At 52.5% G+C, this 17,279-nt stretch overlaps 3 protein-coding genes across 6 annotated transcripts in view; 1 reads left to right on the top strand and 2 right to left on the bottom strand.

The window, feature by feature from the left end:
• Window positions 1–879: 879 nt before the first annotated feature.
• Window positions 880–8,166, bottom strand: GDPGP1 (GDP-D-glucose phosphorylase 1). Of its 4 annotated transcripts, none has more exons than XM_026000886.2 (4): window positions 7,755–8,158; window positions 7,435–7,541; window positions 6,781–7,007; window positions 880–2,877 (listed from the first exon to the last, which is right to left on the bottom strand). In XM_026000886.2, the coding sequence occupies exon 4, from the start codon at window positions 2,866–2,868 to the stop codon at window positions 1,711–1,713; it is 1,158 nt and encodes a 385-aa protein (XP_025856671.1). In that variant the 5' UTR covers window positions 2,869–2,877; window positions 6,781–7,007; window positions 7,435–7,541; window positions 7,755–8,158; the 3' UTR covers window positions 880–1,710. The 4 variants fall into 4 exon arrangements, with proteins under 4 accessions (XP_025856671.1, XP_072593408.1, XP_025856680.1 ...); XM_072737307.1 differs by having other exon boundaries at window positions 7,435–7,622; window positions 7,755–8,111; XM_026000895.2 differs by lacking the exon at window positions 7,435–7,541 and having other exon boundaries at window positions 7,755–8,166.
• Window positions 8,167–8,236: 70 nt separating this feature from the next.
• CIB1 (calcium and integrin binding 1) lies at window positions 8,237–11,966 on the top strand. The gene is made up of 7 exons (XM_026000905.2): window positions 8,237–8,493; window positions 8,623–8,657; window positions 9,762–9,870; window positions 10,978–11,128; window positions 11,277–11,395; window positions 11,472–11,560; window positions 11,707–11,966. The coding sequence occupies exons 1-7, from the start codon at window positions 8,443–8,445 to the stop codon at window positions 11,726–11,728; spliced, it is 576 nt and encodes a 191-aa protein (XP_025856690.1). The 5' UTR covers window positions 8,237–8,442; the 3' UTR covers window positions 11,729–11,966.
• A 599-nt stretch (window positions 11,967–12,565) lies between these two features.
• Window positions 12,566–17,279, bottom strand: part of SEMA4B (semaphorin 4B) — a 37,079-nt gene continuing 32,365 nt past the window's right edge. The window contains exons 11-15 of the mRNA XM_026000864.2: window positions 16,657–16,867; window positions 16,459–16,574; window positions 16,044–16,210; window positions 14,652–14,737; window positions 12,566–14,247 (exon numbers count right to left, since the gene is read on the bottom strand). Coding sequence (XP_025856649.2) covers window positions 13,508–14,247; window positions 14,652–14,737; window positions 16,044–16,210; window positions 16,459–16,574; window positions 16,657–16,867 — 1,320 coding nt within the window. The 3' untranslated portion in view covers window positions 12,566–13,507. The remainder of the gene's footprint in view (window positions 14,248–14,651; window positions 14,738–16,043; window positions 16,211–16,458; window positions 16,575–16,656; window positions 16,868–17,279) is intronic.

The raw sequence follows: 17,279 nt of genomic DNA, 5'->3' as shown, positions 1-17,279 counted from the left end.
GGGCTCCTGGTGCATGGAGCCTGCTTCTCCCTCTGCCTGTGTCTCTGCCTCTCTCTCTCTCGCTGTGTGACTATCATAAAAAAAATAATAAAATAAAGATTTTATTTATTGATTCATGAGAGACACACACAGAGAGAGAAGCAGGCTCCATGCAGGGAGCCCGATGTGGGACTCGATCCAGGGACTCCAGGTTCATGCCCTAGGCTGAAGGCAGCACCAAACCGCTGAGCCACCCAGGAATCCCCACAACTTTTTTTTTTTTTTTTTATGGCACATATTCTGCCTTAACTCAGTAGTGAGACTTCATAACATCTTCTAGGGCATAAAGCTCAAATTCTTTGTGAAAACTTCATAGAGGCTTGCTACCCATGGACCTGAACCTCAGCTCGGGCCTGTCCACCGTGAAGGACAACACCATCACTATGGGAGCCGTTACCTAGAGAGGCAGTCACAAGTGCCGGAGGCTGGCACCTGACGCCAGCGCTGCAGTCCTGACCCTGCCACTAAGGCCGTCCGTCTGGCCTTAGACTAGTTGCCAGACTTCTGCCAGCCGCCAGCTCATCTTCTTAAATGGTGGTTTTCAAGTTGTGAGGACGCCTCTTTCCACATGAGATGATGTATGTGAGGAACACTCAGCGCTGGGGGCTGGAGGGAAATTCCAGGTTGGCCAGGCAGGGGAAGGTGCTGTAAGTAGGGCCTATGGGGGAGCAGGGCCAAATGCAGGGGAGGGATGAGAAATGATAATCAGTGGCAGGCAAAGGGAGAATAAGCAGGGAGGTGAGAGCAGAGGACGTGGCGCACAGCGCCAGAAGCACATAAACTATTACTTTGCCAAGACATGATATATAAGGAAGTCCGCAAGGCAAGACTATGTAACGCTTTCCTTTTTAAATATTTATTTATTTGTTTGTTTGTTTATTTAATTCAATTCATGAGAGACACAGAGAGAGAGGCAGAGACAGGCAGAGGGAGAAGCAGGCTCCTTGCAGGGAGCCCCACTGACTGGAGCAGGTCTCCAGGATCACGCCCTGGGCTGAAGGCGGTGCTAAACCGCTGAACCACATGGGCTGCCCCCTTTTAAAATATTTATGAAAGAGTATACTCGCACAGCAGGAGCCACGGGCAGAGGGAGAAGGAGAAGCAGACTCCCTACTGAGCAGGGAGCCCAGGGCTCAATCCCAGGACCCTGAGATCATGACCTGAGCTGAAATCAAGAGCCTGGATGCCTAAGCAACTGAGCCATTCAGATATCCCCATACTCCCTTCTTAGTAACCCGTTTGACATCCCTGATACTTGTCCAAGAGGAAAGATAAAAAGCAGATACACTGGGGAACTCAGGTGGCTCAGTCGGTTAAGTGTCTGCCTTTGGTTCAGGTCATGATCCCAGGGTCCTCGGGTTGAGTCCCCTATGGAACTCCCTGCTCAGCGGGAACCCACTTCTCTCTCTGCCTCTGCCACTCCCCCGCCTCCTGCTCCTGCTCTCAAATAAATAAATAAAATCATAAAAAAAAAAAAAAAACATTCATGATGGCTCATTCATTTGATTTATTCTAGGGTTTCTTCTCTTTACAGAGACCACTTATCAGTTCCTTACCCCTCCCTTTAGGCTGAGATAGGTGAGAGGCAGTCACGGAAGCCCAAATGACCACTGTGGACAACTTTCCGGAAAGGGACTTAGACTGGATAGAAAATAAATACTTCCAGAAGGATTACTGCTCATCCTTGGCTATCAAGTCCACCAGAGTTGCCTGTATTTCCTCTGCCTGGGCTGGGGGCAGCAGACAGTCCTGAATAAGGGCCAGAGCAGCTGCCTCGGTCAGAGTGCCGAAATCCTGGGATGTTTTGATGGGGAGGTGCCCAGCCAGCTCACAGAGGGCGACGTTGAATGCCTCACCTTCCTTTACTCCAAAGTTGGACTTCCGGGCCCAGAGAATTACTCGGACGCCTGTGAGAGCTGAGGAAGGTGATGTCTTTCCAGGTGGGGCCCCTCGGGTCACAAATAAATTATGGGCAATTTCATGGTCAGTCAGATAATCAGTGGCCCGACATACCCTGCCCACCAAGGCTTCCAAGTCAGGCCCTGGCCCGCTTGTGTAAAAGAGGAAGCCAGGAGCTGGGAGGGCCTGGAGCAGATGTAAATGGCCCCCCGGGTCCAGGGGCTCACTCGGTGCTCCCTCCACAGGCAGTCTGTGAGCCAGGTAATATCCGTGCAAGTGGAGGTGGTTCACAGAAGCCAAGCCACCCAGGCTGTTGAAGCCGACACGGAAGCCTGGGTGTGAGCTCAGAAGCACAGCCTCAATGCCGGCCCGCAGTGCAGCTGGCAGCAGGCGCTGGGGGAGCCCACGGGTGGGCGCGGGCACCAGCAGCACGTGGCCCCATTCCAAGGGGCTGACATTGATCATTACGTAGATGTCCTCTTGCTGAACAGCACCTGGGAGATCAGGCTCCCGGAGCAAACGGAAGAGGACTTCTCCTGGTCGGATCTTGTTGAAGTTAAACTGTTCAGGGTCAAATGCCTGCTTCACACTCTGGATGTTCTGAGGGCGCCTCCTCTGCACACCCCGCTCCACGTTCAGCTGGGCCACAAAACCCACTGGCCCAGGGAGGGTTTGGGTCTGCAGCTTCCCCAGGCAGTAGCGGAACAGCCCCAGTTCCATCCGCTGCCTCCAGGCGGAGCAGAGAACAGAGTCGAAGCGAGACCTTGCTATCCTGTCCAGGAGGCTGGGTGCGGTCCTTGGCCACTGAATCCCTTCCAGAATGAGTTCCTTCTGCCCATAGACAAAATCAGGAATACTTTGCTCTTCCCAGTCCTTACTGTTCGGAGGGAGCAAATAGGAAGTCTCATTTGAATTCTGTGGAACAGCCATGGGGCTGACCTGAAACAGTCATAAGAGGTGAAAAATACATAATGCTGTCCCATTTCCAGAAATTTTATTTTGATTTTCAAATAAATTTTACTTTTTGTTCTGATTACAAAAATAATACATGCCTTTGGGAAAGTATTTTGAAAATATGGAAATCACTCATGATTCTATCACATGCAGATTAGCATTCATTTTTGCTGAAATAAAAAATATATGCTTTTTCTTTCTAAAGGTCATGTATATTGAACAAACTTTTTTTTTTTAAGATTTTATTTATTAATGAGAGACACACAGAGAGAGGCAGAGACATAGGCAGAAGGAGAAGTAGGCTCCCTGAAAGGAGCCTGATGTGGGACTCGATCCCAGGACCCTGTGATCATGACCTGAACCAAAGGCAGATGCTTAATCACTGAGCCACCCAGGAGCCCCTGAATAAGCTTAATGGGAGAAAAAAAATAAAGATAAAATACAACCCTTATTCCAATGCCTGGGTGGGGGGGAAATCACCATTTACACTCAGCCTTTCTCTGTCTCTCTTTTTTTAAATTAAGTAACCTCTATGCCCAATGTCGGGCTGGAACTCACAACCCTGAGATCAAGGGTCAGTCACTCCAGGGCACCTGGGTGTCTCAGCTAGTTGGGCATCCAACTCTTCAGCTCAGTCATAAGGGTCATGACCTTAGGGTCGTGGGATTGAGGTCCACATCATGTTCTGTGCTCAGCATGGAGTCTGCTTGGGATTCTCTCTCCTCCTCTCCCTCTGTCCCAACCCATTCTCTCTCTAACATAAATAAATAAATCTTTACCAAAAGTAAGTTAAGTAAATAAAGTAACTGCTATGCATGAATGAGGGCACAGTAGCAAATAAGGTGAAAAGGCTTCTATTGTTATGGAACTTATATAATGGGTAGAGTCAGACAATGAGCAAAATGAACAGGTTAATTGCTCAAGGAATGCTAATGGTATTGGCTTTCTGTGGAAAATAAATGTGATACAATAGAGGATAACTAATAAAAGGTGGGATCAGGGTATTGTACTTCAGCAACAGGGCAGGGTAGAGCTCTCTGAGGTGACAGCTGAGAAAAGACATGCACAGAATGAGTGGAACCCTGCAATAAAGAGCCAAGGAAAATGTATTTAGGAAAGGAAGACTAGAGGTCCGAGGTCCTGATTCAGGCAGGTGTTTGGCCTGTTCCAAAAACAGAACAGAGGTTAACCAGAGCATAACCAACAAGGAGAGGGTGGAAAATCAGCTGGAGAGGAAAGTCAGGGGCCAGATTAGCTGCAGGCCCTTATGCACCAAGGTCAGGCACTTAGGTTTTATTCTAAATGGAGGGCAGCCTGGGTGGCTCAGTGGTTTGGCGTCACCTTCAGCCCAGGGCTGTCGGGCTCCCTGGAGACCCGGGATCAAGTCCCATGTCGGGCTCCCTGCATGGAGCCTGCTTCTCCCTCTGCCTGTGTCGCTGCCTCTCTCTCTCTCTCTCTCTCTCTCTGCGTCTCTCATGAATAAATACAAATTTTTTTAAAAAGCACCATGTGATACTTTATAAACCTTTTTCAAACTGCTGTGTGGAAGGTGGATATAGGGGAGCAAAGAGGAAGGCAACTCTGATGGCCAGGCAAGTGGAGAGGGCGACTGGATGGCACAGGTGGGATCAGTGATAGAGATAAAGGAGTAGGGGACTTGGGTCCTGTCTGGAATGCCAGAGGAGCAGGGCCTGCTGACAAGCTGGCTAAGGGGACAGAGGCACAGGGAAGCCCTGGGAGGGGCCTCAGCTTCAGAACGAGGCACACTGTAGAGGCAATCAGAGATGGAGGAGCTGGGAGTGGGGTGGGCATGGGGAATAGGTTGATGAGTAGGGGGGAACTGAGAGTTCGGTTCTGATGGCTGAGCTGGAGATGCAGCCCGAGCATCTGAGAAGTGGTGTAGGCAGCTGACCATCTAACCTGGAAGTCAAGGGTAAGAGTGGACTAGATAAAAATTTGGGATCACATTTTTTTTAAATTGTATTTATTTATAGGACACAGGAAGAAACCTTCCTGTTTATAGGACAGGAAGAAAGAGAGAGAGAGAATAAGCACAAGCAGAGGGAGTGGTAGAAGGAGAGGGAGAAGCAGGCTCCCCGCTGAGCAGGGAACCCAACCAGGTCTTGATCCTGGGACCCTGAGATCATGACCTAAGCTGAAGGTAGACGGTTCACTGACTGAGGCACCCAGGCACCCCTGATGACAACAGAAGGCTAAAAATGCGAGTAAAGATATTATTGATCAATAGACTCAATAGAAAGTGGGCACAGTCATATTTACATTAAAGTGAACTTGTAGGAGCGCCTGGGTGGCTCAATCAATTAAGCAACTTCCTTCAGCTCAGGTCATGATCGCAGGGTCCTAGGATTGAGCCCCACATTGGGCTCCTGGCTCAGTAGGGAATCTGCTTCTCCCTCTGTCCCTCACCCACTTGTGCTCTCTATCCCTCTCACTATCTCTCTCAAATCAATAAAATCTTTAAAAAAGAAAAAAGTGAACTAGTTAGCAAAAAGCATGACTTATGAATAAAGAAGACTACTTTAGAGAGATCAGTCAGCAGTGACCACATGACAAGATCAAACCTTTAGAGGAAAAAAAAAAAAACAGAGGAAAGGGAACACTGGTTGCATGTCTGTCTTCAGGTATGGGCTTGGGGCTGAGTTCTCTCACAGGCATGACAACATGCCTGTGAATTTGGGATCATCATGGGACAAAGGTAAGAGATTAAGCCTTACAGGCTGCCAAGGTGTTTGAATTCCTGTGCCTACTAGTCACTAGGGATGTGACCTTGAGCCCCCAGAATGAAGGTCATTTCCTCACGTGGCCTCTGGGCTCTCAAGGCATGGCTGTGCCTTCCTCTCTCACCTCCTCCCATTCTCCTCTTCCCCTTGGCTCCTCTGCTCCTCACTTCCTGAACTCCTTCCAGCTCAGAGCCTTGATGCTGTCCCACCTTCCAGCCTACAATAATACCCTAGTTCAAGACTTTCTTTAAAGGGTCAGCTCATTCAGGTCTCTGATCAAAGGTCACTCGCCTCAGGGAAACCTTGTGTGGCTCTCCTATCTAATGTCCCAAGAAAAACAGGAAGAAGGAAATATTATAAACAGGGAAAAGATGTCCTGGAAAACAACCAAAAAAAGAGGAATGCAAATTCAAGAGTTGGTATAGTTACCAACAAAACTTTAAGAGATCCAACTAAGAAATAAAACCATTGAATAAGTAACACTAGAAGCAGTTTTGTTTTGTTTTGTTTTAGAAGAGGTTTTTAAAACTGTATCAGCAACTCAGTTTTACATTGTCTCAAGAATTGGTCAGGTGCAGGCAGGACAGTATGCTAAGCAGACTAGAATGCCTATTCAATAACTTAGAGTGAGAGACATGCCAAATAGCACAAAATATTGGTCCCTCCTCTATACAAAAAATCTACCAAGAACCAAAATTATAATCAGAACGTTGTTCAATGAAGGGTTCAACACTAAGTGAGGTGGCTAAGAGATCTGTCACAACTGCTCACCAATGCAACTTCCAATTTCCATATCTTCACTATCTCACCGCAAAGTCCAAGGACCGGCATTGGCTGGCCGGTGCTCCTCCCCTCGGTCTAGTACAGGAGACACTACGACAACTTCCTGTTCTTTGCCTATCCTTTTACTAACCAAAAAAAAAAATTTTTTTTAAGATCTTATTTATTTATTTGAGAGAGAGAGTAAGAGAGAGAGAGAGAGAACATGAGAAGGGAGAGAGAGAGAAGCACACTCCCTGGGACTCCATCCCAGGATCCAAAAACCCCGGGATTATGACCAGAGCCAACTCAGGCACCCCTAACCGAACTCTTATACAGAAAGAGCCCTAGTGTCAAGATGATTGGGTTGGGATGGGACCACACTCACTTTGACTGGTTGTGGTGTTCCCACTGTTTTGCAGTCTCCACTTCTTGGAATGGAATATTTCCACAGTGGTGGGACTCACATGTTGAAATAGTCTTACTAAAGTCACTCTCAGATGAACACCTTATTGATCGGTGGGGTTAGGTAGTCATTCATCAAACATTTACTCAATTGCCACCCATCAGATCCTGTAGATCACGATTCTCGCAACTCTTCATGGAGCTTACGGTCTAGTGGGGGGAAGAGGGACAGACAATAATAATCAACACCTAAGCAAACATAAGTTCAAACGTGATACACAGCTGTTGTCAAAGAGAAGGAAGCCCTGGATATTCTGGAAGCCTAAGATTCCTAACCTAGTCTAGGGAACTAGGAAGGGGCTACTTGTTCCCTGAGGCTAACAAGTAAGAGCAACCGAGAGCCCATTGTGACCAGACCCCGGAAAGCCAAGAGAAGAGCGCAGAGAGAGACTGAAGTCAGATTTTTGGGGGCCGGTATTTAGGTTTTTAACCATTTATTAGTTTTAAACTGAAATCATCATGATCAGATCTAGACTTTACAAAGATCAGCAAGTAAAATGAATCAGGAGAATCAAGAACTAACCCCTACTGTTTTGTCAATTATACATCAATAAAGGTGAAAACAAAATAATCTCACCTCCACCTCCTCTCTCAGCTTGGAATCCTCGCCTTCTAGAACAGTGTGTAGGGTTCTTCATGCACGCATGCAATTTGTTGAGAGCCTACTCCGTGCCAAGCACTGTCCTAGGATTGACAGGGGACAAGCTCAAACAGCTCAACCTCAGTCCCTGCCGCCTCTGGACGCGGGGTCGGCTCAAGGGAGGCCTACAGACACGCGGAGGCGCGAGAAGAGCCTTAGAGGGGGGTGACGGCTTTCCACAGGCCTGAGCCTAGACAAGTCACCGAATCCTCTCACCACTCGGACCTGCTGTCCACATTTGTAAGACGGGAACCTACCTTGTAGGGTGAACATCGAAGATCACTATGCACGGCTCCTGCAGTCTGCAGACCCTCAGCGTACAGCCTCAGCGGGCCTGGGGTCTCCTGCAGGGGGCATGCAGGCTGCAACACGTGCGGCGACGGTGCAATGGAAGCGTCTGGAAGAAAAAGCCCTCGCTGCGCGCGAATGGGCGGCAGGCCGCCTTCGGCCACGTAACAAGTCTCGCGCTTTCCCGGATTTCCAGGCTCCGGGTACTTCCCTGGGGCTCGGACGCGCCCCAGGCAGCCGCCGCCACCTACAGCAGTTGAGAAGCACGCTGCGCGACCCCGGCCGCAAGCTCCGAGCCGGGCCATGGCTAGGCGGCGGGGACGCGCACGCATGCGCAGCCCGCCCGCCCGCGGCGAGGCTCGCCCCGCCCTGCTCGGAGGCGGGGCCGCGCGGCCTGGGCTCCGCCCCGGAGCGTCCGGCCCCGCTCCGGGCCCCGCCTCCAGCTGGCCGCCGGGAGCCCGGAGCGGGGAGCCGGGAGCGGGTCGGCGGAACCGGACCCGCAGCGCCTGGGCACTTTAAGGAGGGGGCGGGCCCGGGGGCAGCGGCCCCAGGACCGGTTGCCGCGGGCACAGGGCGGTGACGCGGCCCGAGGGCGGAAGTGGAAAAAGTTGCCGGCGCCCCGAGGCAAGTTGGCGGAGCTGTGCGCGCGGCGCGACGATGGGGGGCTCGGGCAGCCGCCTGTCCAAGGAGCTGTTGGCCGAGTACCAGGTGCGCGGGACGCAGGTGCCCGGGGAGTTTGCGCGCGGCCCGGCGCTGGCGAGCGGGGTCCCGGGGCGGGCAGCAGGGCGGGTGCGGCCCCCGGGAGGCCCGCTGAACCCCTCCCGTTTTGCCTTCCAGGAGTTGACGTTCCTGACCAAGCAGGAGATCCTCCTGTAAGTGCAGCGTCCAGCCTCAGCAGCCGGGTCCTCTAGAGGCGGCTGCGGGGGGCCCTGTCCAGGCGGGCAAACGGAGGGGCCCCCGGAGGGAGGGACGGGGCGCGCCTGAGGTCCGCAGCCGAGCCGGAGCTGGCGCCCGGGCCCCGGGCCCCGAGATCCGGGCCGTGCCCTCCGCCGACTCGGGGGCCCCGCCGCGCGCAGCGGAGCCACCTCGCCGCCCCCGGCCGGCTGGGCACCCCGGGGCCTGCGCCTCGCTGGCTTCCGCGTAACCGAACTTCCTGCCCCCGCCCGGCAGGGGCTGCTGTGGCTCTCCGTGCGCCGCGCCCACCGGGAGCCTGGCTCCGGGTAACTGGACCTGAACTGACGCGGTAACCGTTAACGTGTACCGGGCGCTCACCGTGCGCCGGCAGCCGTGCGCAGTGGTTGCCTGCATTATCTAGTTCAGTCCTCAGGAGGGAGGTCCCGGGGCAGTGAAGCGGGTTTCAGAGAAGTTTGGTAACTTGCCTGAGACTACATTCCAAGGAGGAGGATTTGAACTCGGGCTGGAACCCCCTTCCTAGCCGCGTGCCAGCTTTTTGCGGTCAAGGCACTGGAGCGAGGAGATTCCTGGGCTTCCCTTGGCAAAAATAATCCGGTGGGAAGGAGGTGAGGGCTGAGGAAGAGATCCTGTAGGTAGTTGGTAAAAAAAAAAAAAAAAAAAAAAGTGGGAGGCTTTGAGGAGCTGGAGATCCCTGCAGTGAGATGGGAGACATTTCGATTTTACTCTTTTTCCTGTTTTTCAGGGGCAACTTCTGGTTCCTTCTGCAGCCTCTCCATCCCCCAGGGAGCTCTAGAACCAATGCCCAGTACAGTGCCTGGCACACAATAGGCCCTTAGTAAATACCCATTGCCCGAATGGACTCTCAGTGCAGTTTTGTGTCATATGTGACAGTACACATGGGGGTTATATATGTCGTCTCCTTTTGGCTTATGTTTGATGACCGAGAGGTTCTATGTATGTGCCTTAGCTCCCCACTTGGTGTATAATGGATAACAAGACAAGGAGCAGGGGATGTGATGCACACTGGAAGGTTTGCCAACAGGTTCCCTTCCTTCTGCCAGAGCCCACAGGCGGTTTTGTGAGCTGCTTCCCCAAGAGCACCGGAGTGTGGAGGAGTCACTGCAGATCCGAGTGTCCTTGGAGCAGATTCTCAGCCTTCCAGAGCTCAAGGTAACGGTTCGCCACCCTCCCTCCGCTACACGCCTTGAGATCATGTGGTCACTGGTCCCCATTCTGGTCTTCTCTCCACTTAGCTCTAATTTCCTGAGGACTAGGGCTTTCCCAGACTCACCCAGTCAAATTAACTGGAATAGTGTTTTTCAAGCTGGGATTCTTGGATATGTTCTTGGAGAGTCAAAGAAGTTTTGTTTTTATTTTTTTTTTATTTATTATTTTTAAAAAATATTTATTTATTCATGAGAGACACAGAAGGAGAGGCAGAGACACAGGCAGAAGGAGAAGCAGGCTCCATGCAGGGAGCCCGACATGGGACTCGATCCCAGGTCTCCAGGATCACGCCCAGGGCTGAAGGCAGCACGCTAAACTGCTGAGCCACCGGGGCTCCCCCGAAGTTTTGTCTTTAAGAGGAGTTGAGCTACCTTATTAAAGTTTGAGAAACCTTATTCCAGAGGCCGATTGCCTCTCCATAGGGTTGCTGTGAAAAAATTCTTTTAAAGATTTGTATTTATTTATTTGAGAGAGAGAGAAAGAGAAAGAGAAAGAGAGAGAGAGGGAGGAAGGGAGGAGTTGGGGTAGGGGAGCAGGGAGAGGGAGAGGGACAAGCAGATCCCGCACTGAGCACGGAGTCCAATGAGGGGCTCGATTTCATGACCCTGAGATTACAACCTGAGCCCATGACCTGAGCTGAAATCAAGAGTCCAATACTGAACTGACTGAGCCACCCAGGGCGCCGCTACTATGAAAATGTTTATGCAAAGGGCCTGGCCTAGTACCTATAACACAGTAAGTGTTCAAGTAAATGTGTTTTAAAGTAACCAGCCCATCCTGTTCTCTTTGCTTAGGATGCTTGTCTTCCTTCTCTGCTCCTGGGCCTGCCTTTGGGTTAAACTGACTCACAGTAAACCATCCCTGTCCCTTCCCCAAGTCATTTGGTCCTCCTGCCCTCCATGCTGGCCCTAAAACATTGATCCTCGTCTCCTGTGAGCCTGAGTTCATGGAGCGGGTACTGTGACCTGCTCCCCCAAGTTCCTGGTAGGATTTGAGGAGTATGTGACCTGGGCTGCATCTGTGGCATTCACACCAGGCTATCTTACCTAGGCCAACCCCTTCAAGGAGCGAATCTGCAGGGTCTTCTCCACATCCCCCGCCAGGGACAGTCTGAGTTTTGAGGACTTCCTGGACCTCCTCAGTGTGTTCAGTGACACAGCAACTCCAGACATCAAGTCCCACTATGCCTTCCGCATCTTCGGTGAGAGCCAGGAGCAGCCTGGCAGGATACGGCCTGGTCTCTATGTGGTCTGGGCGGTGGCATACTGCTCGGGAGCCGGGGGGCCTTCTGTGGAGCCTTGGAGCTCACCCTGACCACATTCATTCTGGCTTCCCATGACCATCTCTAGACTTTGATGATGATGGAACCTTGAACCGAGAAGACCTGAGTCAGCTCGTGAACTGCCTCACAGGACAGGGCGAGGACACACGACTTAGTGCCTCAGAGATGAAGCAGCTCATCGACAACGTGAGTAGCGAGGCCAGGCCAGGCCAGGGGGCGGACAGGAAGGGCTGGGATTGGTCTGAAGCTCTCTCTTTCCCAGATCCTGGAAGAGTCCGACATTGACCGGGATGGCACCATCAACCTCTCAGAGTTCCAACACGTCATCTCCCGTTCGCCGGACTTCGCCAGGTATGATGATGGTAGTGCGGGAGGGACAGATACGGCACAGCCCATTCCAAAGGGTCTTAGGGAAGATGTGGGCAGGCTGGGAGTTAGTCCCCGCCCCGCTCGCTTCTCTTCCAGCAGAAAACCTGACTCACCCTTCTCTTGTTCAGCTCCTTTAAGATTGTCCTGTGACAGGAGCCGTGGCGTGTGTCCCAGCAAGCACCCTGTCAGAGAGCCTTCCCACTGCTGAGCTGTGGCCGAGGTCATGCCTGTGTTGCCAGGGCCGGCCAAGCTGGCCTAGCCCAGAGCTGGCACTGTGTGGTCCTGCTCCAGGCAGGGGAAGGCCCTCCATGCTGGTGCCTCTCTCCTTCTGTCATTGTCATCACTGTTTGTGTTCTACTAATCTATAATAAAGGTTTAGATGTTCGGACCCTTTGCGTGATACTAGAAATGCTGGTATGAGGAAGGACTGGACTTCTAGGAGCCTTCGGTCATCCTGGGAAGAGTAGGACCTAAAGGGCCAGGAGGAAGGCAGCCTGTAGCCCGCCCAGCCCACCCCTCCCCTCATGAGGGTGTCAGTATGAAGGGAAGCACGACAGGTGGAACTCTCATATATCCTGATGGTGGTGGTGCTTCCATTAATTTCTACACACTTTAAAATTTATATGACTCTGTGCCAAAAGAAAAAGACGCTATTTCACTGTATGATCATATAAAAAATAAACATTTTTAAAGTGAAAAAAAAAAAAAAAAAAAGGACAAAATCCCTGATCTACCTGTGTTCCCACCCTGAACTGGGGGAGATGCAGGGTAAAGGGGTTCAGGGAAAGTAAGGGAATCCCTTGCCCTCCCATCAGTGCATGAAATTTCCAACCTTAAGGACCACACTCCACTGGGAGATGGGAGTTGGCCCAGCCAGGGTGGCTCTGGCCCGATAGCCCCTGGGAAGAGGAGGCTCAGAATGCCCCAGAACTCAGAGTATTAGACCAACTTCAAAAAGTAACAGTCCTTTGAGAGGAAGGACCATGATTGTTTCTATTCTTTAGATTTTATTAAAAAAAAAAAAAAGTAAAGTGCATCTTATTAAAAAATATATAAAAGCCAGATAAACTCAGGGTTCCTGTGCTGGGCAGTGTCAACAAACCTTAGACTGGGAGCAAGCAAGGTGTAGGGGATGAACTGGGGGTCGGGCTCAGGGAGGAGACCAGGGCAGACGTGGGGACAGGCGACACACAGGTTCCAGGATGGGCTGCAGGAAGGCAGCCAAGTCACTTCCTGGACTTCGAGGGAAAGGCGTCCATTGTCATAAACGAGATCTCTCCTGGGCTCACGCTGCCCCTCTCACACATGTCCACGGCCTGATACAGGCTGGAAAGGTCCAGCAGGTGAGTCTGAGCCCAAGGCCTGTGAGAGCTGTGGTGGCAACTCAGCCCTCCGGTCCCTGAGGTGATGGGATGATGGCTGTGAGAAGTTGGCCAGCCAACGTGGCAGGACCCACGGAGCCCGAGCTGGCCCCTGCTTCTGTGGGCACAAGGGCCAGCCGGCAGCCGGAGGTGGGAGAGGCCGGCCGGCGGCCGGAGGCGGGAGAGGCCAGCTGGCGAGGAACGCCAGCTCTGTCTCAGACCACCACTTTGGGTGAGTCAGCCTGGTCTCAGGCCGCGCGGCAGGGCTGTTGGTGTGCACGGTGTTCTGCGGTCTCGTTCTCACTGGTTTCACATTTTCAATTGTTTTTTAAACAAAGGCTCAGTTTACAGAGGGAGCACGGTTCTGCCCAGGCAGGCAGGCCCCCGTCTTCACCGGGGCCCTTTGGGGCCATGCTCTTGGCTGAAGAGCAGCAGGCCAGCTGGCTCTGTCGCTCCCGAGGGGTGGGCACCACGCCACGGCTGTGTCCCACGAGACAGAGGTCCAGCTGGCCCCCTCTGAGCACTCATGGCCTCTAAAGCCAGGGTGGCCTCCTCCAGAGGTCTGCTCTCACACCACAGAGTCCCGGATCTCAGAGCCCAGGCGGACCCGGGGCCGGGGGCACACTGGGGACACCTCTACAACGCTGTCCTGAATGCTGAGTGGCCTCTTCTCTGACTCTGTGAAGACGCGGGGCCCCGGGGAGCTCTCAGACAGGGCCTGGTAGCCTCGGTGGTCGAGCGGGGTGCTAGGGGGGCCTACGCCATTAAGTGGCCGGGTCTCAGGTGGCAGAGCCATAGGGCGGGTCTTGGGGTGCACACTGGCACACTCCCCCTGCTTCAGGAAGACTTTCATGCCATCCCGGTGGCGGTAGAGGAAGAATAAAATGAGGAGCACCACAGCAAACACAAAGAGCGCGCACATCACGAGGAACTCAGTCCAGTAGGACTTGTCTGCTCCCCAGCTGGCCTTGCCACCAGCTGGTGCACTCACACGTGACGTGCTAATGATGACAGGCACGCTGCCCCTCCGGCCCACTTGGTCGGCCTCCACGTCCTCCACTACCTTTGGGTGGTAACAGGCCACCAGCTGCTGGAAGCCCTCCTCCAAGGACAAGCACTGGAACACCCCCAGTTCCTGCTGGCTGCCGACCAGCAGCAGGTCCCCGGTGGGTAGCACGCGGCAGGAGGCTGAGGTGTTGACCGGGAGGCCATTGTGCAGCCAGAGCCGGGTGGCCAGGTTGGAGAGGAGGGGGCAGACCAAGGTGTTCACCGTGTTGGGCTGGAACTGGACTTCCTCACATCGCTTATCTAGACGGAAGAGATGCAGAGTCAGGGGGACTAGCATCCACAGTAGCCCCGGGCTCACCCCACCTCTCCCTGGACCATACTCTTTTTTTTTTTTTTTAAGATTATTTATTTTTTCATGAGAGAGACAGAGAGAGGCAGAGACACAGGCAGAGGGAGAAGCAGGCTCCATGCAGGGAGCCCGATGTGGGACTCGATCCCGGGACTCCAGGATCACGACCTGGGCCAAAGGCAGGCACTAAACTGCTGAGCCACCCAGAGATCCCCTGGACCATACTCTTTATACTATGAGGTGCAATTCTGCAGACTCTGGGTCAGGGACCAGGCCACTGCCACCTGCAGGAGCCTTCTAGGCAGACCTGGCCCCTGCACCTCTCTCATCTCCATCCTTTCATGGGGCAACTTACCACTTAGTACAGAAGAACGCGGCCCAGGTGAGGAAGTATTGCAGAGAGTCTTAGTGTTAGCCCCCTCAATGTCCTGGATCCATGGCCTAACGACCAAAGAGAGCAAGAGATAGGCCAGGAAACCACTATGAGCCTGCATGGCCCCATCCCCAGTACAGACAGGCCCTTGTGGGGCCCAGGGACCATCAGGCCCAAAACAGGAGTAAAAGGCAGGTGGCTTCCCCAGGCAGGTTCCCCACACGTGCATGGACTGAGCCAGCATCTCCTGTTTACAATATTCATTTCCTATAATAATTCCCTGAAGACAAAAGTGATGTGGACCTTTAGAAGTCTGGAAGGACAGCTGGATCGACATGCATGTCTCTTGTCTTTTACAACAACGCATGTGCACGGACTTATTTAATGAAACATAAATAAAAATAATTCTCAATACACTCAAGGAAACCTAAAAACACTCAACCAAGTACAAACGCTGAAAACACTATGGATGTCACATGCCATCTACCAGCCAGTGATCGTGACAGGTGGCAGTTGGGGCGGATCCTTTCAGCTGTGCATACGTGTACTCCTATGGGATTCTTTGAAATACAAATCTGGCACCAGGTCTCCCTGTGCGTGAAGCAAGGATGCTATGAGTGGGAGATGCCATTTTTATTTAAAACGGATATATATATATATTTAAGATTTTATTTATTTATTCATGAGAGAGAGAGAGAGGCAGAGACACAGGCAGAAGGAGAAGCAGGCTCCATGCAGGGAGCCCAAGGTGGGACTCCATTCCAGGTCTCCAGGATCACACCCTGGGCTGAAGGCGGCTCTAAACCACTGAGCCACCCGGGCTGCCCTAACATATATTTTTGATTATTTCACATATCTATAGAAAAACCTGGGAAGGTACATATAAAAAAAAAATCTCACCGCAATTCTCTGAGTGATAGGACTCACGATAGTTTTTATTTTGTTTACACACTTCTACTTTTCAAGTTTTCTTTTTCAAGTTTTCTATACAAACACCTTACAATCCGATTTAGTTCTTCTGAAGCACTTTTTAATGGTTTTTTTATTTTTTATTTTTATTTTCTAATGGGTTTATTAATGGATTGTTGCATACTACTTATTTTTTTTTTTAACATGTTCACACACCAAGCCACAATCCCCAGCCAGGCTTTTCATGACTGTGACACTTCATACTTTACCAAATGATGTCCCCCAGCTCTACAGATGGGAAGGGCAAATGTAATTTATTGCCTGAAACCAGACCACTTGTGAGAGTCCAAAGGGGAGCTCATCACTAACCACGCTGACAGTGGATGCATGCGAAACTGCCTGGGGATTCTGCAGAGGGCTCAGGGTAAGTGCTCTGATGCCAAGTGCACTGGGAGGAGGTCTCACCTGGAGGCCGTCTCAGGCTGGTAGAGGCTGATGTGTCTGCATCTGGAACCGCTCCAAGCACAGTACGGATCCCGGGCAAGGACGCAGTCCCCACAGCTCTGATACAGGCCACAGTTGGCTACAGGCACCTGGACAACGCCTGAGTAGGAGGCAGCATACAGCAGCCCCTGTACAGACATAAGGGCATGAGAGGCAGACATGGGCCACCGGGGCCACCAACCCAGAGCCGCGCGCCAAGGAGCCCTCTCTCATGCTCCAGGTTAGACAGGTACCCCACTGTCTGCTGCCTCATGCCATGAGTCTGGACTTTGCCATCTTGCTGGTGCCAGCAAGGAAAAGCTGGCTGGAGCCTGTGCATCAATGACAGAGGGGCAGCCGAGCACACTCCCCTGGGCTTCCTCCCCAGCTCACTCACCCTGTTGGTGTCCAGGAGCAGGTTCTGCACAGGCTGTCCTAGTGAGAAGATCTGGAGCTCCTCAATGATGTGCATTTTGGAGCCCACGCCCACTGCCTTGTGCAGCCAACCATCGCCTGGAACATGGACAGCACTCAGGCCCGTATCACCAGAGTGAGGCTCCCTGCCCCTCAACCTGTCCCTGCTATGGGCACTCACCAGTGCCCAGGAAAAGCACATCATAGGTGTGGTGCAGACCAGGCACGCGGTGTACAGCCACACGCTGATAGCGGGCCCGGGGCTGCAGCAGCAGTAGGCGGCTGCGGACCTGCCCATCCATCAGGAAGTGGTCCTTGAGGAAGTTCAGAACACGGTCTGGGAGCTGTAGGGATGAGGTGATCTTCCTCTCCCGGGCACTGTTGGTGATGCACTGCAGGAGAAGGCGGTGGTGGTGGCATGAGACACAGTGCCACTTAGGGCAGCAAGCAGAGTGGGAGCCCTGTGGATGCTGCCAGGATAGCTGGCCCCCCTCTCAGAAGCCATGGTGCATCACATGTGAATCTGCAGGGAGCCAATGCACTGATCTGGAGGCCCAAGGGCTAAGCCTGGGTATGGGGCAAAAGATCACCATCCTCCCACCCTCACCCTCACCCAGGCCTCAAGAAGCATGACCACACTTCCTGCTCGTTTATCATCCTTTTGCCAGTGCTCAAAGGAAGCCCTAGCTGGCCGGTTTCTGAATATAGGGGTCATGAGGGTACCTGCTCAGAGCTCCAGGGGACTAAGCCCCAGGGGCCCTTGACAATAGCAGCTCAGTGACACTCTTCCTTGGCTCTGCTCCC

This window comes from Vulpes vulpes, chromosome 14 (assembly GCF_048418805.1).
Source record: "Vulpes vulpes isolate BD-2025 chromosome 14, VulVul3, whole genome shotgun sequence".
Classification (NCBI taxonomy): domain Eukaryota; kingdom Metazoa; phylum Chordata; class Mammalia; order Carnivora; family Canidae; genus Vulpes; species Vulpes vulpes.
Note: the sequence above shows the minus strand (reverse complement) of the source record. Positions and strands in the feature narration are given on the sequence as shown.